The 22,503-nt window shown below is 39.0% G+C and overlaps 1 protein-coding gene across 1 annotated transcript in view; it reads right to left on the bottom strand.

Annotated features, from left to right (window-relative positions):
* Positions 1–14,367: 14,367 nt before the first annotated feature.
* Positions 14,368–22,503, bottom strand: part of SYCP2L (synaptonemal complex protein 2 like) — a 71,838-nt gene continuing 63,702 nt past the window's right edge. The window contains exons 33-36 of the mRNA XM_036742621.1: positions 18,717–18,808; positions 15,585–15,684; positions 15,424–15,482; positions 14,368–14,380 (exon numbers count right to left, since the gene is read on the bottom strand). Of these exons, the coding sequence (XP_036598516.1) occupies positions 14,368–14,380; positions 15,424–15,482; positions 15,585–15,684; positions 18,717–18,808 (264 nt within the window). The remainder of the gene's footprint in view (positions 14,381–15,423; positions 15,483–15,584; positions 15,685–18,716; positions 18,809–22,503) is intronic.

The raw sequence follows: 22,503 nt of genomic DNA, 5'->3' as shown, positions 1-22,503 counted from the left end.
AAGACCAGAAAGGTATGGGGGAGACAGGAAGAAGAGAGTGGTCATGAAGGGCTTTGAACACCAAGCAGAGGTTTTTCTGTTTGATCGTAGAGGTGATAGGGAGTCACTGGTGTTTATTGAATGGGAGGGGGTGAAGGGGATGGGTTTGATTTGCACTTTAGGAAGATTGCTTTAGCTGAATGGAGGCTGGACTGAAATGGGGAGAGATGAGGCAAGAAGAGCAACCATCCGGGTATTGCAACAGTCCAGGCATGAGTGGCTGAAGACCCACACCAGAATGATTTACTTTTTATAGGAAGCCTTTCCCAATCTCTTAATTCTAGTGTCTCTCCTCTGTTAATTTTCAGAGGAAAGAAGGTAATATGTAATATGTTGTACAGGCAAAACCAACAAGCCTTGGCAACTGCCTTTTCATTATGTTTAGGAGAAAAGGAGCAATATTGCTGATGTTGAGATATGCCGGAATCAACTGACAGATTCGTGAAGATCAGTTACTCCATTTGAAATACTTGATGGGATTTTAAAAGTCTTAAGTTTGTGAGAAGCCAGAAAAGAAAAAAAAATGATGAAAGATCCACTCATAACACCTATTTACAAGGTGAGATTTAATCCATTTAGAAGGAAGAACTACATATCTTGTACAATGAAAAAGACAACCACAGAAGTTAATGTAACTAATCTGCTTTTCGGAGGTAAGATTCAAGCCCAGGACTATCTACTTTTCAGAGATTGCAGTAGTGTGTGACACAGTACTTTTGAAAAGGAAAAATACTGAAAGGATATTATTTGGATAAGGAATGCTACTTCCCAAAATTGGGACTCACCTTTTAAACTATGGGTTTAAAAACCACAAATATTTTACTTGGGAGTTTTTTGTGCATAATAGGTGACTTTTTTCTTTCTTGCCTAATATTTAGTTTTAAAATGGGCCCTTCCTTCATGTACTGCATCCCTAATAGAGGACTCACAATTGAACTTCTATTTATAGTGTATAATGGACTTGACCTTGGCCAGTTTGAAACAAGCAGCAACAGGGCTGAGTGCATTGATATAATGGCTTAAGGCAAGAGTGAGGAGTTATAAATGCTATGGATGCACTTAGATCTTGGGCAAACAGCAAACTTAATGAACTTCCTTTCTCTACAGAGTTGTGAAAACAGGAATAACCAGTTTCATCCACATGTCATAGAAAGAAAGGCATAAAGTGGTCTAATTTTTTGCATCCACACTGTGCTAGAGGTAATAAAAAAAATTGACCTATGGCAGTTTTTGTTTCTCTACTATGAAGACCAAACACTTAAACTTCATTTAAAAATTGGCTCTCAGTTCCCCAACTTGGAAGTGATCTTCTCTCCCTGAATCCATCCCCCTCTGTTGAACCTCTTCTAGATATTTATACATTCTACCTACTATCAGCTATTGGCATATGTCTTATCCCTCTAATTAGGATGTGAGCTCCTTGCATATAGAGATCATGTCTAGTTCCATCTTTGGAGTCTCCTTAGCCATCTTGATCATGCTTGTGCTCTGGTCCTCTTCCTCTTCCCTCACCCACAGGAACCTTGGATTCCATCCCTGGGATATTGGGGTCTCATATGTGAGCTTTAGCCTTATTTTGCTTGGAACCAGGTTTCTATGCCACCTCCAAGGCATCTCTACATCATACCACCCCACACATATCCCACTTTCTCTTTATGTGTCTTTTGCCTTCCTCTGTCACAATGTAAACTTAAAGGAATGGGCTGTCTTGTCTTTGCATCCCCAGATGTTGTTCAGACATTTTATTTAGTCGTGCCTACTCTTCATGACTCCATTTGTGGTTTTCTTAGCAAAGATAGTGGATAAATGCTTAATAAATACTTGATCTATCACTATCCAACACAGTGCCTGCAATAGAGTAGATGCCCTTCCTAATACCCCTTAATACCGGTGACTCTGCCCCTGAGATTCTCTTCTATCTACCTGGTATCTATCTTGTAGGTACAAAGTTTTTGGAGACAGACAGAAAACCTCATCTAAAAAAATGGAGCCTTTTGCGACCAAGAACCCTGCAGAAATCCAACTTGGGGTTGAGTATCTAGTCCTACAGAGGTATTCAAAAGTCATAATTGATAGAATTCGCGTGGGTCCATGTGTGCTCCTCTATCAACAAGGGCTGAGTTTTTGCCTTTCATCATGTCCCCAGCACAAATTGCCTGGCACATAGTGAGCACACTTGACTTAATGCCAGCAAATGTATTTTGAATTGCATATTTTCAGACAGAAGGATGTGGCAGGAAAAGTCAGGCTGTGATGGGTCTGGGGGTGATGGAAATGAACCAAAAAAGACAAAACTAGAATGATGGACATTGATGAGAAGCTACCAACTTCACAATTTTTTCAGGAGTTGACATGCTGGTGCTGAAAATGGAATATTATTTTTCCTTTTGGATCAAATAAACCCTGTTTCTGGGCATTAGCAGATGTTCATTTTATTGAAAGAATAAATGATATCTACTTGGGATAACTAGAGCCATGCTAAAAAAATTTTAAACTAGTTTAATTTTGCAGAATATTATTTCCTTCTGCACAGAAGTCAAAGTGTTATGAATCAGGGAGTCAACTGGTAGTGAACCACTGCATTGTTGAGAGATACAAGTTGAATGTCTCTAGTCCATGGTACCATCAACATCCTCACAGTATGGACAAAACTCTCCATGTGCCAAGAGGTTTATTTTCTACCAGGTAGCTCCCTTTCCTACTTGCTAAAAGCAGAGCCTCTGATAAATGTTTGCTTTACCTTGCTAACAACTTCAGTTTTGAAAAGGTAGAGGAAGCAGCTCAGGGAGTGTTGACCTGTGTCTGCTTCTGACTCAGAACCAGGAAGAGCTGGATAATAAAGTAGAAATGACTGAAAAAATAACCATCATCTTAAGAGGTCTTGATGGATAGGGATGATAACTAGACCTGGGATTTCATTGTAATAGGGAATTTCCAGGGGAAGAAAGCATTGCTATCAATGTAAATTGGCATCTTCTCTGAAATGGAGTATCTTGGAGAATTGCCTAGAGCAGTGTCAAACTCAAACCAAAGGGAATCCCTGGGGGTTGCAGATTGGCTTAGAAAACTACAAATTACCTATGTTGCATTGTACTTTTATGTTGTTAAGCGTTTCCTAATTACATTTTAATCTGGTTCAGGAGGTACTGTTTTGCCATAGCTTGGGCCCAGTGCCAGCACTGGGTTAAAATGTAATTAGGAAATGTTTAACAAAATAAATAAAAATACACCATAGATAATGTAACATTATAAAACTAAGTCAATATGCATCCTTATTCAGCAGCTAAGTGGCATTGTGGATAGAATGCTGGGCCTGGAGTCAGGAAGACTCATGTTCCTGAGTTCAGATATGACTCCAGACACTTATCTAGCCTTGTTATCCTAAGCAAATCACCTGTTTGCCTCAGTTCCCTCAGCTATAAAATGAGCTGGAGAAGGAAATGACAAACCATTCCAATATGTTTTCCAAGAAAACTCCAAATGGGATCATGAAAAGTCAGACATGATTTAAAATTTTAACAACAAAAAAGGATCCTTATATATGGATTAGTGGTCCCATTTCTATTTGATACCACTGGCCTGGAACACTGCCCAAGGTAGGTAACTTGCCCAAGGTCACCCGGCCAGTAGGCATCAGAGGCTACACTTGAACTTAAGTCTTCCTGGCAAGCTATCATCTACACCATACTAAGGATGGAAATAATGCATTTCAAAAAGTTAAAAAAAGACAAATATAGGATCCCATGAACTGAAACTCTGAAAGTTAAGCTGGCTCATGAGGGCAAGTGAGTCTTAAGCATGAAATTATCACGATGCAATCACATAGGATTTTAATAAAGAATAACAATGACAAGTCAAAATTAGGTATCATTTTGTTGGGGGGTGGAATATCTCCTTTTTGAGTTCATGCAGTAGGTACCTGCTGCCAAAATAGTTTTACCACAACCGCAGAAATTATGGAGGCAAAAATTACAGAGGTTTTTTTATGCTTAAGCACAAGTTCGAGAGATAGAAAAAATAATCCTGAACTCCAAATGAAGTTTCTGGAAAGCTTTTATAGAGAAAATTACAATGGATAAAGAACTAAATTATATTTCATACATTCTTTTGGTCTATAAAAGTTTGGTTTTTTTTTAAAAGACAGATTCATCCTATGCTTCCTTCAATACCATAAAAGTGGAATTAAAAGTTATTTAAACAGAATCCTAATCTTATACATTCTCTAAAGAAACAAACCTAGTTAAACAGACTCTATAGGTAAACTGAGCCAGGTCATAGATCAAACTACATTTAGAAGATCCACAATGGGCTGATAGAGAGAAGAGATCTAGAGTATACCTACCGGGTCAGTCAGATGAATCTTTCGTCAAGTCAAATTATTTGGGAAACCTCGATTCTCTTTTTGGATTCTTGTATGAGAAATGCTTGAGGCCATAAGTACATTTTTCACATCCCAGTGGAGAGGTTTCAGCCAGCTCAATAACCTCCTAACTAGGAGAAATGTCCCTGACCTTCCCTTTACATTCACATGCATTCTCCAAGGTCACTTAAACACCAAGGGAGTTTGCGCCTGATATCTTTACTCCACCAAGCTATCCTTCAAGGATGTCTGCTTTGCTGTCCAAAAGTCTGGGCTATTATCTTGCACCTGCACTCAGACAATGAGCACTTCTTACTCTCATGAGAGACGAAGGGGCTCATTGCTAGCCCCTATTACCAAAATTCTTTGAGGCAGGAGAGCTAGATTTTTTTAACTTAACTCATCACAACCCAGCTGAACTCTGAACTAAGCTCAGAGACAAAGAACCATAACAGTTACAGGACAAAATCAATTACTTGTAAATAGAATTGATAAGAAAATGATACAGGATCAAATTTTAATCTTCTGACCTCTTTCCCTGAAAAACCTCCAATATATTGAAAACCTGGCCTTTTTTCTAGGCTCAAAGGCCACTTACTCTGAGATTTCCCATACCAGAGGCACTCATTCATTCTCATTCTCTCTCTCATGAATTTCTACAGCACTCCTTATCAGTGCTTTGCATAGTATCTTGCACAGAGCTGGTAGGGAATGGTTCTTCTATTCCAGGAGTTCTCAACTAAGGGCCTATGAACTTTAAAAAAATTCGATAACTGCATTTCTATATAATTGGTTTCCTTTGAAACCTATGTATTTTATTATATTTATTTGAAAACATTATTCTGAGAAAGGGGTCCCTTGGTTTTACCAGCCTGCCAAAGAGGTTCATGAAAAAGTTGAGAACCCCTGCTCTCAATAGAAATACCAAATATTCTTCAATCTTTCCACAAGATCCATTAAATATTCATTTGTCCTTAGAATTTATTTCAGTACAATCCAGTTCATAAGTATCGGATGTTTGGCACTGTGTCCTAGGGCCTAGGGAGATAGTTCTTTCCCAAATGACATTTCACTGAAAGGAAAACATAAACATAAATTTACAAATATACAAATACAAAGGATATACAAATCATATACAGAGTAAGATAAAGTAATTTCAGTGGGGGTAGGGGATAGGGAAAAGAACACAACAATTGAGGGATTAGGAAAGGCCTCTCATAGATGACGTGAGCTGTGCTTTGAATTAGGGTAGGCCTCAAGACACTTACTAGTTGTGTGACCATGGTTAGTCACTTAATTCTGGTTCCCTCAGTTGGATTCTGAAAGTGGAGACAGAGACAGAAAACCTCATCTAAAAAAATGGAGCCTTTTGGGACCAAGAACCCTGCAGAAATCCAACTTGGGGTTGAGTATCTAGTCTTACAGAGGTATTCAAAAGCCATAATTGATAGAATTCGTGTGGGTCCATGGGCCCATAACCTCAAATTGAGGGATAGGAACATGTTGACTGCTACAGACTTCTAAAGTCCCCTTTTCACATGGGCAAAATTGTTCTTCTTAATGACTGTCTCTCATGTAGAGAGGATTATAGACACAGGTCTCCTGCTTCCCATGGAGGTTGTGTCTTCCCTTCCATCACTAAAGTGTCCATCTTGGGTGGCTTGAAGGCTGTTGAGTTCTCTGCAATCCTGGTTGCCTGGACCCACCCATACACCTTGACTTGACATCGAAAAGAGGCTGCCCATTCACAATTCTGTTGGGAATATGCCTTTGGAGCTGGTAATTGCCTCTTTAAATATTTGTGGCAAAGCCTGAATCTTTCTAATATAGGAAGGTCAATTCTGTAAGGACCCAAAGTTGGACTGAATAACTTGTCAAAGTACAGTCTTCCATATCCAACTGCTGATCTACAGAAGGAGATTGCAGGGAGTAAGGAGAATAATTCAATCTAAATAGACTTTGTTTTGCACATTTATCCAACCTTTTTAAAAAGTCTTAAGTGAAATAAGTAAAAGCAATAATTTCAGTTCAATAATGTTTAATTAAAATGCAGATTAGTTACTGACAGTACCAAGAATAGTCTATAATCAAGTTCTTTTTTTAAAAAAAAGAGTAGTAACAACTAGTAACAAATTATTCACAGTAATATTAAATATATCAATACCATAAAGATCAAACCACAAATTATAACGTGGTATTGTAAGCAGTGGGTGGGGGCAATGTTATCAGAAAGATTTGAAGACATTTGACTGTCAAATACAAGACTCAAAAGAAGCACAAAAAAGTAAACAGGAAAGATAAATCATAAGAGATTCAATAAGGTTAAACTGATTACATTCCTTCATGGAAGAATGATACTTGTAACTCCTAAAAACTTTCTCATTATTAAGGCAGTTGGAAGGAATACACATACACACAGTTATGAGTAATATGATGGGATGATTAAAAAAATAAAATTAGGGGTGAGAAAGAAGAATTCACTGAGTAAAGGGGAAAGGGAGAGGTAGAATGAGGTAAATTATCTCACATAAAAGAGCTTTTACCATGGAGGGGAAAATAGGGAGCGTGTAGACTTCACGCTCACCAGAAGTGGCTCAAAAAGGGAATAACACACATTCACCAGGGTATAGAAATCTGTTACCTTACAGGACAGGAGGAGAAGAAGAGAATAGGGTGGGGGGCTGACAGGAAGGAAGTCAGATTGGGGAAGGTAAAAGTCGCAAGCGAAATGCTTTTGGGAATGGACAGGGTGGAAGGAGGAAGAAAGCAGGATAAATAGGGGTAGGGGGAAATAGAATAGAGGCAAACACATGGTAATCATAACTATGAAAAAATTTTTTACGGAAAGTTCCTCTGATAAAGACCTCATTTCTTAAATATATGGAGACCTGAGTCAAATTTATAAAATAAGAGCCATTCCTCAGTTGATAAATGGTCAAAGTAGATATGAACAGGTAGTTTTCAGATGAAGTAATCAAACTGTAGTCATGTAAAAAAAAATGCTCTACCTCAGTATTGATTAGAACAGATGAAAATAACTCTGAGTTACCACCCAATGCCTATCAGATTGGCTAACATGACAGAAAAGGAAAATAACAAACGTTGGAGGGGATGTGGGAAAGTGGAGACACTAATGCACTATTGAAGTTGTACATTGATTCAATCATTCTGTAGAGCAATTTGAAACTATGCCCAAAGGACTATAAAACCATGCATACCTGGTTGACCAAGCAAAACCTCTCTTAGGTCTATATCCCAAAAAGACAAGAAAAGGAAAAGGACATCTATGTACAAAAATACTTATAGCAGCTCTTTTCATGGTGGCAAAGAATTGGAAGTTGGGGGATGTCCATCAAATGAGGAATGGCTGAACAAGTTATTGTATGTGATTGTGGTAGAATACTATTGTGCTATATGAAGTGACGAATAGGATGCTCTCAGAAAATGCTGGAAAGATTTACATGAAAGGACATAAAATAAAATGAGGAAAACATTGTATACAGTAACAGCAACATCGTATGATGATCAACTATGAATGATTTAACTATTCTCAGCAATGCAGTGATCCAAGACGATTCTGAAGGACTTATGATGAAAAATACTATCCATCTCCAGAGAAAAAACTGATGGAGTCTGAATGCAGATCAAAGCATACTTTTTCTTTACTTTCTCTTTCTCAGGGTTTTTTGGTCTATTTTCTTGCACAACATGACTAATATGGAAATATGTTTTGCCTGACTGCATATACATAATCTATATAAAATGGTTTGCCTTCTATTGAGATGGAGAGGTGAGGGAAGGAGGGAGAGAATTTGGAATTCAAAAAATTTTACAAACAAATATTAAAAATTGTTTTCCCATGTAACTGGGGGGAAATAAAATGTTAAATTTTTAAGAAGAAAGATTTGAAGTCAGAATTTTAGTTTGTATTCTGTGAGCTTCTTCAAAGTAGGGACTATCTTTGGTCTTTGCTTCCCTGTTGTTTAGCACAGTGCTTGGCACCATAACAGGAGCTTTGTTGTTGTTCAGCTGTTTTTCAGCAGTGTTGGACTCCTCTTGACCCCATTTGGGGTTTTCTTGGCAAAGATACTGGAGTGATTTGCCATTTCCTTCTCCAGTTCATTTTGCAGATGAGGAAACTAAGGCAAATAGGACTAAGTGACTTGCTCAAGGTGACACAGCTAGTGTCCAAGACTAGATTTGAACTAGTAGGAGCTTAGTAAATGCTTATTGACTGACATCCTGGTTCTGCCAATTCCTACCTGTATGATGATCTCCCTGGACTTCCATTTCCTCATTTACAGCCCAAAGAGGCTGGATTAAATGATTTCCAATATTCTTTCTAGCTCTAAATGACTTTAATCTGTTTGCAATAGTTTCAACTGATAAATGTGTATTTTATAAAATATAAACAAAGTCACTGCTGAAAGTAGGCATATAAATTAATGTTTTGTCATTATGAAAATTCAAATACTCAACTATGTATGTGATTTCATGTGTTCAATCTTCACAGAAACTTTATGTAGTCTCTATTTTTAATCTTTTTTCCCTATTTTGAAGATTACTTGGTTTCATTATGTCAGTTTTTAAGAATCAAAACACACTCCTGCTGGGGAAAAGAAAATTCCAAAATAGATGACAGTCTTTCTGAAGTCTAGCACCTCATCTTTTCCATCTTATTTTTCCTTTCTTTTTTTCCAAAATTAAAAGGTTTAATTTTACCTCCAAACCATCTTTAAGAAGAGATGGATGAAATTAAGAGCAATGGAAAAAGGAAAAAATAACTTTGGCAGAAATGGAAGTGGAAGGATTTGTTTTAATTACTCATTGCTTTGACTGAATCTTTTAAAGAGTTCTTAAAGTTGACTATCTGAACATTCTTTCTTCTGACCAAAACTTAACCCCAAAGCAGGGCTTTTGTGGACAAGAAGCTTAAAAAAATCCAGTTTCAAGCCAATGCAATATTTTATGTTCAGTTCTAATTCAAATAACTCAGTGATGGAAACAGAACAGAATGCTGTCAACAACAGCTGCAATGGCAGGACATCATTTATTTAGTCAAAGACAAAAGAGCGAGCAAGCCATCTTCATTCATGTTTTCCTCAGGTGGTTTAGACTGGGATAGGAGAGAAAACACAGACGCAGTGAGCAAAGTATGACCTTAATCCATACTCCTCCCAATTACCAATAAGAATGACATCCCTATTCTAAGATGCACCACAAGGTCACCAAGAAGACACTGACCAGTCATGGAGTGGGAATTTCTATCATCATGGACCAAGCAAATGTGGTCTTTTCCCTTTCCTTCTGAGTGGTGCTATTTAAGGATTCAGTTCAACTTATACATTGCATTTACCCATTTAAAAAATCTCCAACACATATAGCTACAGAGGTCCTCTTGCAGGAATTGCCACAAACTTTTTGAAGACAAATAGCATTGGGCTCCTCCAATGGCGTAAATGGCCAAGTTCTATCTATTCCCAACTCTAAAAACCTGTCTTCCAATAGGAAAGGAAGCTTTTCTTTAACCTCCTTAATTCTACTCCCTTTACAATTTATCCTGTATATACCATTATCCCTTCCACAGCAGGACTTTCCCCATTGTGGTTTTGATATATCAAGGGTTGACATAAGAAATTAAACAGAAATTTGGGGGTAATTTTGCTGAAGCCCCAGATGACACAGAGCCTATAACCAAATACTTAACCCAAATTTTACAATAAGGTAAACACCCTACAAAAGAAAAAAATCAGACTTCTCTGGTGTGATGGGAGGGCCAAAAAATTTTATGTGGATTTTCCAGTTCAAGGTGGCACCACTCCCTTAACCCCCTCTATATGGAAGGGATAACAGTAGTTTGTTCGAACATACAGTTGTTGGCTCATTGTCTCCCCTTAAGATGGTAAGCTCCTTGAGAGCAGAGAATGTCTTTTATCTTTCTCTGTATCTCCAGTGCTTAGCACAGTACCTGGAATACAGTAGGCACTTAATAAATGTTGACTGACTCTAGGATTTAGATAAGTACGTGTTAGAGAAAATCAAGGAGTATGTCAAAAGACAGCGAGGTGTAGTGGAAAAGATGATGAGTTTTGAAATAGAGGGGCCCAAGCTTCAGTCCTGACTCAAAGGTCACCTACTAGCTGTGTGATCATGGCTTGTCACCTCACCTCAATTTGTCACTTCAGCCTCAATTTCCTTGTCTAAAAAAATGGAGATAAAATTACTTGCACTGCCCCCTCACAGGGCTGGGGGGAGTAAAGCAGTTTTTAGAACTTTACAGAAATATCAAGTGAAAAGGTATATGTGGAGCATTCTGGCTGCTGGTATTAGAGGATGCAGAGAATCCTAGTTAACAGGAGCATCCATTTAGAGCTAAAGGGACCTTAGAGGTCATTTAACCTAACCACCTCATTGTACAGATGTATAAAATGAGATATAGTCAGGTTAAGTGCTCAAGGTCACAAAGGTAAGTGGCAGCACTGGAGTGCCAACCACAGATCATGGATTCCAAGCTGAAAGAGACCTTAGAGGTCATTGAGATCAGCCCCCCTTTTACAGGTGAGGAAACTGAGGCTAGCAGAAGTTGGGTGATGTATGTGCCCAGGGTCTTACATAGTTAATAAATGACTAAGGTAGGATTTGAACTCAGGTTTTCTGACTTCAAATCCAGTATCTTCACTGTTGTACCACACTGCTTCCCAAACAGAAAAGCCAAAAGGAACAAAATACCTAATTTATGGCCTTGAAAGAGCTTATAGTCTTAATTGAGCCAGTAGTAGTAGTGAAGTAGCATGTTAAATAGAGAATATATAAGGCAGTATTCAGTGCCTTCAATGTCCTAAGGCCAGGCTATGATTCCTAGGAATTGTCATGGAAAGAAAAAAGAACATGAAAAGGGGCTTCAGCTGAAGTTTCCCCTATTGCTAGGCTATGGGTTGAATCGCTTTGCATTTTCCCACTTCACTCCTTGGGGAAAAATATTCATATCCCCAAACAAAGCAATTTATGTGCCTATTCTGGAGATATGGCATAAAAGTAGTCTTGGTTTTTCCTATTGTGGTTGAATGAAGTAGAGTCTGGAAAAATTTGGCAGTCTCATTTTCTGGACTCACAGTCATTAATTAAATCAACACCAACCACCAGAACATAATTTTTAATGGAGTATTATAGTTGAGATTGAGTAAAAACCTCAGGATAAGTAGAGATTCAAATGATTTTTAAAAGTATTTTCTTGAGAAATAACCATTTTACTAGTCAGAATGCTAATATTGTCAGATATTCAAAACTTGAATCTATCCTGAGGATTAGTTTCTCCAGAAGGGAGAATTTCTGAATCTTCATTAAAATAATTCTTAGAAAAGTAAACCCCACCACATCTCCTCAAGATAGCATTTTCCTGTATTAATTTGGGGAAAGCTGGACATTTCAATAAAAGCTTGTGTATTTCTATCCACAAAGAAAGTACTGTGGAGTCTGACTGCAGATCAAAGTATTCTATTTTCACTGTTTTGTTTTTTCTTTCTCATGGTTTTTCCCTTTTCCTCTGATTCTTCTTTCACAACAGGACTAACATGGAATATGTTTACTATGGTTATACACATATAACCTAAAAAAAGGAGTGGGTATTGTATTTTTCAGGAGCTTTTTCTGCATCTATTGATATAGTCATATATTTTTGTTCTTTTTGTTATTGTTATAGTCAATCATGCTCCCAGTTTTCCTAGTGTTGAAGCGGCCCTGCATTCCTGGTGTGGATCTCACCTCGTCATGATGTGTGTTCTCTGTGATGTGTTTCTGTAATGTCCTTAGTAGTATTTTGTTAAAGGTTTTTTGCATCAATCAACAAAAAACTTGTGTATTCATTTGTTTCCACTGGATACATTTCTCTGTGCTAGGGCCCGAACTAATCAAGTTAGACACATCTGATCCTAATCTCCGAGCAACCTGCTATGAAAATGATGGAAAATAGGCTGGATATGTCACAGAACACTTAAAGCCAAAGATAAATTTTTCTAGGAGCATTGAATAAAGAGGAAGCCCCAAGGACTGCATGTTGAGACAGAGTGGCGTTAGTGGAAGAATGCTTCCTCTAGCCGTTGAGGTATTCTGAAACCCTACAGGGGATCTGGGCCAGGTCAGGAATGAGAAGGGAAGAAAAAATGTTCATCATGAGATGAATTTAACAAATAACTGACTGACATTCATTATCAAAATAAAATAGTTCCAAGTTTTTCAAGACTAAAAAGCTAGTACTTATAAGCTAGCATCTATTTAGGCTTCTGAGCTCTATAAAGAAATAGGCATAGACAGATATCAATATGGATAAAATATAGATACAGGTAGATACAGAGAGAGATAACTATCTAGAAGAACTATAAATACAGATGTCATCATAGATAAAATATAGGTATAGATATGGAGAAATATTGATATAAATAAAATGTAGAGATATCAATATACATAAAATATAGCCATAGATAGATAAATTCTATAACTTGAGTCTCACGACGATCTTGTGAGAAAAGTACTATTATTAGCCCCATTTTATGGAAGAGGAAAATGAGGCTGGGAGAAGTAATTTGGCCAGGATCATATAGACAAGGATCAAAGGCAGGGCTTCAACTTGTTTTCTTGACGCCAAGAGCTGTGTTCTATCCATTAGCAGCCTGAAGACAGTGTCTTTCAAGACATACCAAGGAAGGGTTCTTTGTACTGTAACTCACAGAAAACTATAGGCACTGAGGCCTAATAATAATTTTTTAAAATGTGTGACAGCTATGAGTAAATATGCTTTGAAGCACTTAAAGAAACTGTAAACAAAGAGTTTTGTTCATTTTTCTCTTTAATGAAAAAGATGGCAGGAACACTTAGCTATAATAGGACAGAGATGGGGGCAAGAACATGGAATGAGAAGGCTTGTATTCACTTCACTAGTGCATATCATCAAATTTAAGATTTTTTTTACTTCTGCTGATGGAAAGGAGAAGTGAGGTGGAAGGAAAGAGTCCTAGGATCTCAGGCTTGGAAGGAGCCTCATAGGCCATCCAGCTTAACCCATACCTGAACAACATAATGGGCATGCCTTTGTTCCAAGAATTTCAAGGATCAGGAACCTAATCCCTCCTGAGACAACCCATTCTATTTGTCAAGAAGTTGAGCCTAGAAACCTCCCTAGAAAGTACAAGTGGAATAGCAATTTGTGTTGGAAGGGTTTTGTGTTTAGCTGTATTTTGTTTATATTGTTTGGACTGATATCTTTTGGTTTTACTGATCTCTATTTCCCATTACTTCCCTTTCCCCTTCTCTTGTACCCAGAGAGGCATTCTTTGTAACAAAATAAAAAATGATGGGGGTAGAGGAAAGTAGTTCAGCAAAACCTTCACCTGTGTCTGACAGCATATGCAATATTCCACACCCATAGTCTCCCACCTCTGCAAAAGAAAGTTAGGAGTTTTACATGGAAATAGCACAATTTGGAGCTGTTGTTGATCAGCTGTGTCCAACTCTTTGTTACCCCATTTGGGGTTTTCTTGGAAAAGATGCTAGAGTGGTTTTCCATTTCCTTCTCCTGCTCATTTTACAGGTGAGGAGACTGAGGCAAACAGGGTTAAGTGACTTGCCCAGGGTTACACTAGTAAGTGTGTGCTAGTAAATGTCTGAGGCCAGACTTGAACTCAGGGAGATGAATCTTCTTGACTCCAGGCCCAGCCCTCTGAGCTCTGCTGAAACATGTATATGGACTGTTTCAGAAATCATTAGGTCCTCCCTTAATGGAGGTCTTCAAAGCAAAGGCCAGACAACCATTTGTCAGTTATATTGTAGAAGGGATTCTCATCCACCCCAAGGCTGAGCCCCAATGGCCTTTGAGTGCCTTCCTCAACTCAGAGTCTTCAGCTCTTCCCCATACTAAAACTTTGAGATAGAGGCTGGGAATGCATGGGCGGGCAGGGTTCAATCTGAATAAACACTCATTTGCCTTTCCTGAAAACACACCAACAGAAAGAAAAGGAGACAAAAAACATTCTGGAGAGAAAAGAAAACCCTTTGTGAGCTTAATAAATGTATAATGGAGACCATCCAAAAACATAGAACTAAGAATCAACTGTGTTCTCAAAGACCAAAAATCTGAACATGATAACTGAAACAATTTTAAGCCTTTAATTTTAAGGTATTCAGACTGGCAAGCTAAATTCATATTCTATTTTGACATTTGGTGAGTTGAGTATAGTATTTCTTCCCTCCTTGTTGAAGGACAACGAACCAAAATAGAAAGAACAGGTGATGCAGGGGTGGCTAATTTGAATAGCTACAATCCTCTGGTGAGGCAAGATGATGTAGTGTTTAGAGCTGAGGTATCATACTCCCAGCCTGGTATGAACCAGATTAAAATGTAGTTGGAAATGTTTATTTAACAAAATAAGTAAAAATAGTGTACCGTATATAGTATTAATTTGTGTTTTTTAAGTCAATAGGCTGCCTGAAAGGATGTTTTCTATTTGAGTTTGACATCGCTGGTGTATTGCACTGGACTTGGAGTTAGGAAGACCTAGGTTCAAATCCTACCCTAAGACACTTATTAGCTGTATGACCCCGGTCAAATTACTTAAAGATGATAGCTAGCATAAATATAATGCTTTCAGATTTGCAAAACATTTTACAAATATTCTCATTTTATACTCAAAATGATCCCAAGAGGTAGGTGTTATTATTATCCCCATTTTACAGTTGAAAAAACTGAGACAGAGGTTGTGACTTGGCCAGGGTCACAAGGCTAGACTGGAATTCTGGTCTTCCTATCTCCAGGCCTGACTTCAGATCCAAACTCAAGAACCAGCATTCTGTGCGCTGCGCCATCTGACTGCCTTGGCAGCTTTGTCCTTCACTTCTCTGTGTCCCAGTCTCCTCATCTGTAAAGTGAGGTGGAGGGATCTGATGGCCGCTAAGGGTCCCTTCCAGTTCTAGACCTATGAATCTATGACTAGGACCACTGTCCCCAAAAGAATGCTTTGAAAAAAAATAAATACCTCTGCATTTTCAGGTCACAGAATGAATTTAGTTTGGTGGATTGTTCCTTCCAAACGTCCTAAAATTGATGCAGAGAAGAAAAAGTCGCTACTTATTATTACTTTGCCCTACAACATAAGCAGATAGACCCCAGAGAAGAGGAAGACAAGCCAGAACTTACCAGGATCTCCTTCTCAAGATCTTTCAGAGCTTGAACGTCCTTCTTAAAGTTGTCCAATTCTTGAAGAATGCTCCTATGCAATTGTTCTAGCTTATCTAGCCTGATTTGGAAAAAAATCACAAAATTAGTTGCCTGAGGAGTTTGCACACCACAAGAATACAGCCTACTCTTCCCTCTGTAAGAGAGAGTTCCAATGTGGCAGGTTCCCCAGCCCTGCATTAGACATTTTTTGGTTTGCCATAAAGGTCATATGAGTTTTTTCTACCCACCCCCATACACTCCAAAAGTTGGTTTACATACAAATAGAGCATTTTGACACTTGGCCAATCATTTTCAAAGGCTCAGTGTTTCATGAAGTGATATTTCTAAATTCAAAAGAAATGGATACCTCAAACTCATTTGACTGAGGAGAGTCAGTGGCGGAGGGCGGTTTACAACAGCTAGACTATAAAAGTGTATGCTGTCGATACACCTGGGTCAGAGACGGTGCTCAAGTTAACAGCTCCGCTCCCAAATTATTTGTTCCTTTATATCCTTCTCTCACCTCACTGCCCCCAAATTTCAGGACATCACTAGGTGTATTTGGGCATTGAACATTTAATGTCCTGTTATCAAAACTCCAGTTCTTCATGATCACATTTCTATCAGTAGCTATCCTCTCCTCCCCCACTCCACTTCCATTTTAAAACTTACTTAGCATTGTAGAAAGGGAATTGTGGGACCTAAAAAGAAGATGAGTTTGATATGTGGCAAGATCATGGAATCACAGGTGGACAACCTGCATACATGGCAGTTACCCTTCAAATGCTATGAAGAAAGCTTCTAGCAAATTGGATGGATCTGAATGTATTTGAGTTGCACAGGATTGGTAGGAATGGATAGATTGAAATCTGCATTGCTGGAAGGAACTCTCAAATTGATGGAAGATTCTTTTGAATAATTGAGAGAGAGGGAAATGGAAGTAGTTTAATACTTTAAAAAAAAGAGGCCTGTCTACTAAAAACTATCTGCTAACATGTGGTCAATAAGTATATTGTCTTGCCACTTTGTACCTTTGCAACATCTCTCCAATATGCCCCTTCTCTCCTCTGACACTGCTACCACTCTAGTGAAAGCCCTCGCCATCTCACACCTGGCCTATTGCAATAGCCTGATGGCGGCTCTGCCTGCCTCAGGTCTCTCCTAGATCTACTTAACAGTCAAATTGATCTTCCTAAAGTGCATATCTGATCCTGTTATCCCCTATTCAATAAAATCCATTGGCTTCCTATTGCCTCTAGGATCAAACACAAAATCCACTCTTTAGGACTCTCCTCCCTTGCTAATCTTCTTGAACCTTTCTTTTCTTCCTGTACTCTGCGATCCAGTGACAGTGGCCTCCCTGCTACTCCTTATGCAAGAAGCTCCATCTCTTGACTATCCCCCATGTCTGGAACTCTCTCTCTTCTCATTTCAACCTCTCAGCTTCCCTGGCTTTCTTCAAGCCTCAGTTACAATCCCACCTTCTTTCTCAGTCCTCCTCAATGCTAGGGCCTGCCCTCTGAGGTTACCTCTTATTCTGTACATATATTGTCTTCACATAGCTATTTGTAGGTTGTCTCCCCTATCAGAGCATGAGGACCTTTAAGAGCAGGGACTGGTTTTTGCCTTTCTCTATATCCTGAGCCTGGCCCATAGTAGGGAATTAGTAAATGCTAGCAGATTGACTGACTTCATTCAGAGCAACTTGTTCTCCCAAATGGTCCCGAATTGTTTATTGTTTAGTTTTTGCCTTATCTCAGTATCCAAGCTTGAGAACCCACCATTTATGCAGGAGTCTGAAAGCTAAGCCTTCCTTTCTTAATCCTTTATTGGCTCCTGATGTCTTTTTATATTAAAACCTTGAGCCCTTCCTCTAAAAGAATAAATGAAAAAAGTGGGGAATACCAATTCAAACAACCACATTCATTTTAATGGGGGAAGACTATATAAGGCGGAGTTGGAGCTCAGGATAGAGGAAGGACAAGCCTTGGAAATGAAACAGCTTGGTGACCAAGTTCCACACAAGTAAAATCTCACCTGTCTGAGCCCAGGTTCATGGGGGCACAGTCTGAGTAGGGGTGGGAGAAAGAAGATGGCCAGAAGGTAGGTGACATGATTTGGAAAAGGCCACAGATTCTTATCCAACAGCCCTATACTAGAAATTAGAAACTTGTATTCTAGCAGCATATTGGTCACTTTATGGGATGCTGAGCGAGCCAGTGAACTTCAATGTCTCAGTTTCCCCAATAGTAAAACAGAGACTATCATCCTTGCTCTACATATTTTGTATGACTTTTATAAAAGTGGCAAAACATGAAAGCTAAGGAAAAGTACTAAAAGCATTATTCAAATACTACCAAACTCTACGCTTAGAAAGGAAACTTCACTGTTACCCTTTCTGTCTTATGCCATTAGGAGCCATTCTCTTCCTTGAAGACTGGCCTCTCTAAGGCTCACCTCAATATACCATAGCTGTTGCTTCATCTTCTTTGTTTTTTTAAGGTCATCTCCAGAAAAAAAAAACATGTAGGGCTCTGATGAAGCTGGGCTATCAGCAGTGCAGACCACAATCCATCTTGTCCAACTCTTATCCATCTCCAGTCCAGAAGCAATTTCTTTTCAATTTAGTAAAAACGGTAACTCTTCAAATAAATTTTATTGATATCTTTTTATATTATCTATATTTCCCAGCATAATCCTCCCTGCTTCCTATCCCAGGGAGTCATCATTTGTAAGGATAGCAATAGGACCTGTGATTTCATTGATACAGGGATTTCCTGGATGAGGAAATTCCCTTTGCCAATGCAGCTTGGCACCCCCTCTGCAATTTGTAGTTCTTGAGAGAATTACCTAAGACACTGAGAAGTTCAAAGACTTGCCCAGGGTCACACAGCCAGGGTATGTTAAAGTCTGGGCATCAAAGAAAAAGGATGGAAATAAGCAAAAGAGGATATGGAAAAACAAAAGGGGGAGGGAAGAACGAGAAAAAGAAGGGAAGAAAAATAAATGTGGCTACTACCATGTGGTAGAGATGGCAAGTTTCTTAAGGGCACAGATTTCTTCAATTTGCTTTCAGTCTCTACACCATTTAATAATTTAATGAGTATTTACCTACATTGATGTATCTGGTTTAAAAGCATGGTTAACTTCTCAGATGCTTTCATAGCATTTTGGAAACAGGTATCTTTTTTCTGGTTCCTAGACTGAATCAAAACCAAAAGGTTAATTAGATTTACATCATATGGTTTTTCTTCATTGAAAAGGAGGATTCTGGGACAGGGGGAAGGTGGAGGGATTAATGTGGAAACTGATCAATAAAAATGTAAAAAACAAACAAAAAACCCAAAGCTGGGCAAGATATGACTAAAAGCTCCATATTTTCATTTAAAGGGATGACGCCAGAATGCTAATTGATAACACTATTGACAAGTGAGGACAAGAACAACATACGGCAATAGAAAGAAGACTCGCATTCACTTCATCAGCACATGCTGTCAAAGACTATACTCTGTTTTAACTTATATAATATTCTCAGAGTGATAGCATTTTAACATTGGAAGGGACCTTTGAAAACATTTCCAGTACATTTAGTTAAAACGCTAGCAACATTCCGAGTTGTTTTAAAGAAAAATGGCAAAGGTTTTCAAAGATTGTTGCAATTACTGACTGATATATTGGCCATATACAGGATGAGGCCAGAAAATTACCTTAACTATTGCTGTGGACAAACCCTGGAAGAGACAATGAAGCATCAAAGACTCCTATCTAACACTAGTTAGATAACATTAAACCTTCTATATTTCTTGATCTCCCCAGTGGCTACTCCAACTTCCCTTTCTAAAATATTTTTTAATGTTGGATCTATTTTGTGCATCTATTGTCACGCCTGCTAGAATGTAAGCTCCTTGAGGATAGGAACCTTTTTTTTATCTTGACCCCTGAAACAATTTCTGAACCATGCAAATGCCTAATAAACACTCGTTGCTTGATTCTAAACGGGCCTACAGGAAATTGTAGTTATTCATACCACAAACAGAACATGAAATTACCATGTGAGCATTTTTTTTTACAAAGATTTCAGTTGCTTTTATTCTTGGTTCCAAGGTGTTCCACTTCTCAGCTTGTCTTTAAACTTGCCTCATAACCATTCTCCCCAGTCCCTTCTCTTCTTGCTCTACTATATCGTCTCCTCTTGAAAATTATTGTTGCATTTTCTAATCCCTTTTTTTCTAACAGCACACAACAATCATCCATTATTATTAGCTTAGTCAGTATGACTGCAGTGTTAATGAGGACATGGACGAGAATTCACTTGTATGGCTCCCGTTAAGTTCTTTCTACAGCCCTCCTAAAAACGGACAAAAACGGAGGGGGGCGGAGCCAAGATGGCAGCTGGTAAGCAGGGAATAATGTGAGCTCCGTAGGGAGACCCTCCAAAAACTTATAAAAAATGGCTCTAAACCAATTATAGAACGGCTGAACCCACAAAACAGCAGAGGGAAGTAGAGCTCCAGCCCAGGACAGCCTGGATGGTCTCTGGGTGAGGTCTATCCCACACGGAGCTCGGAGCTGGGAAAGGAGTGGAGCAGAGCCCAGCCTGAGCGGCGTGGACCATCCAGACCAGAAGCTGGGCGGAGGGGGCCCTAGCGCCCTGATTCAGTGAGCTGCAGCAGTTACGAGGCTTCTCAACCCACAAACACCAAAGACTGCGGAGAAGGTTAGTGGGAAAAGCTGCAGGAGTGGAAGGAGTTCGCAGTTCGGCTTCCAGCCCTGGGGGCAGCGGAGGTGGGGCAGCTACAGCTGTTGTTACTTCCGGCTCCAGGCCCACCTGGTGGGAGGAATTAAGTGGCGGATCAGAGCAGGGGTGCACAGCCTGCCGAAGATCTAAGCCCAGTTCGGGTTGGGGGTTGGGGAAGGAGCAGTGCTGGTGTGGCAGAGCTGGCACCTCCCCCCCAAACGTGGAACATAGAACTCTGTAATCTACAAGCAGTCATACCCCACTGAAAAACTCAACGGTCAAGTTAGTTGGCTGGGAATATGGCCAGGCAGCGAAAACGCACCGAGATTCAGTCTCAGACTTTGCATTCTTTCTTTGCTGACAAAGAAGACCAAAACATACAGACAGAAGAAATTAATAAAGTCAAAGAGCCTACAACAGAAACCTCCAAGAAAAACAGGAACTGGTCCCAGGCCATGGAAGAGCTCAAAAAGGAGTTGGAAAAACAAGTTAGAGAAGTAGAGGAAAAATTGGGAAGAGAAATGAGAAGGATGCGAGAAAACCATGAAAAACAAGTCAATGACTTGCTAAAGGAGACCCAAAAAAATACTGAAAAATACACTGAAGAAAACAACACCTTAAAAAACAGACTAACTCAAATGGCAAAAGAGCTCCAAAAAGCCAATGAGGAGAAGAATGCCTTGAAAGGCAGAATTAGCCAAATGGAAAAGGAGGTCCAAAAGACCACTGAAGAAAATACTACTTTAAAAATTAGATTGGAGCAAGTGGAAGCTAGTGACTTTATGAGAAATCAGGATATTATAAAACAGAACCAAAGGAATGAAAAAATGGAAGACAATGTGAAATATCTCCTTGGAAAAACCACTGACCTGGAAAATAGATCCAGGAGAGATAATTTAAAAATTATTGGACTACCTGAAAGCCATGATCAAAAAAAGAGCCTAGATACCATCTTTCAAGAAATTATCAAGGAGAACTGCCCTGATATTCTAGAGCCACAGGGCAAAATAGAAATTGAAAGAATCCATGGATCACCTCCTCAAATAGATCCCAAAAAGAAATCTCCTAGGAATATTGTCGCCAAATTCCAGAGCTCCCAGATCAAGGAGAAAATACTGCAAGCAGCCAGAAAGAAACAATTTGAGTACTGTGGAAACCCAATCAGAATAACCCAAGATCTGGCAGCTTCTACATTAAGAGATCGAAGGGCTTGGAATGCGATATTCCGGAGGTCAATGGAGCTAGGATTAAAACCTAGAATCACCTACCCAGCAAAACTGAGTATCATGTTCCAAGGCAAAATATGGATTTTCAATAAAATAGAGGACTTTCAAGCTTTCTCAGTGAAAAGACCAGAACTGAATAGAAAATTTGACTTTCAAACACAAGAATCAAGAGAAGCATGAAAAGGTAATCAAGAAACGGAAATTGCAAGGGACTTACTAAAGTTGAACTGTTTTGTTTACATTCCTACATGGAAAGATGATGTGTATGATTCATGAGACCTCAGTATTAGGGTAGTTGAAGGGAATATACATATATGTATGTTTATGTATATATATAGGTGAATGTGTATGTATGTATGTATCTATGTGTATATGTATGTAGGTATATATATGTGTGCTTTTATATATGTATATACATATATATGTATATATATATATATATATGTAAAAGAGAGAGAACAGACACAGGGTGAGTTGAAGATGAAGGGAAGATATGTAAAAGAAATAAAATGAAATTAAGGGATGAGAGAGCAACATACTGAGAGAGGGAGATAGGGAGAGATAGAATGGGGTGGATTATCTCGCCTAAAGGTGGCAAGAGGAAGCAGTTCTGTGGGAGGAGGGGAGAGGGCAGGTGAGGGGGGAATGAGTGAACCTTGCTCTCATCAGATTCGGCCTGAGGAGGGAATACCATACATACTCAGTTGGGTATCTTACCCCAGAGGAAAGAAGAGGGAGGAAGATAAAAAAAAATAAAAGGGGGAGGATGATGGAGGGGAGGGCAGATGGGGGTGGAGGTAATCAAAACAAACACTTTGGAAAGGGGACAGGGTCAAGGGAGAAAATTCAATAAAGCGGGATGGGTTGAGAAGGAGCAAAATGTAGTTAGCCTTTCACAACATGAGTATTGTGGAAGGGTTATACATAATGATAC

This window comes from Trichosurus vulpecula, chromosome 1, assembly GCF_011100635.1.
Source record: "Trichosurus vulpecula isolate mTriVul1 chromosome 1, mTriVul1.pri, whole genome shotgun sequence".
NCBI lineage: Eukaryota > Metazoa > Chordata > Mammalia > Diprotodontia > Phalangeridae > Trichosurus > Trichosurus vulpecula.
This window is presented reverse-complemented; position numbering and strand designations above follow the sequence as displayed.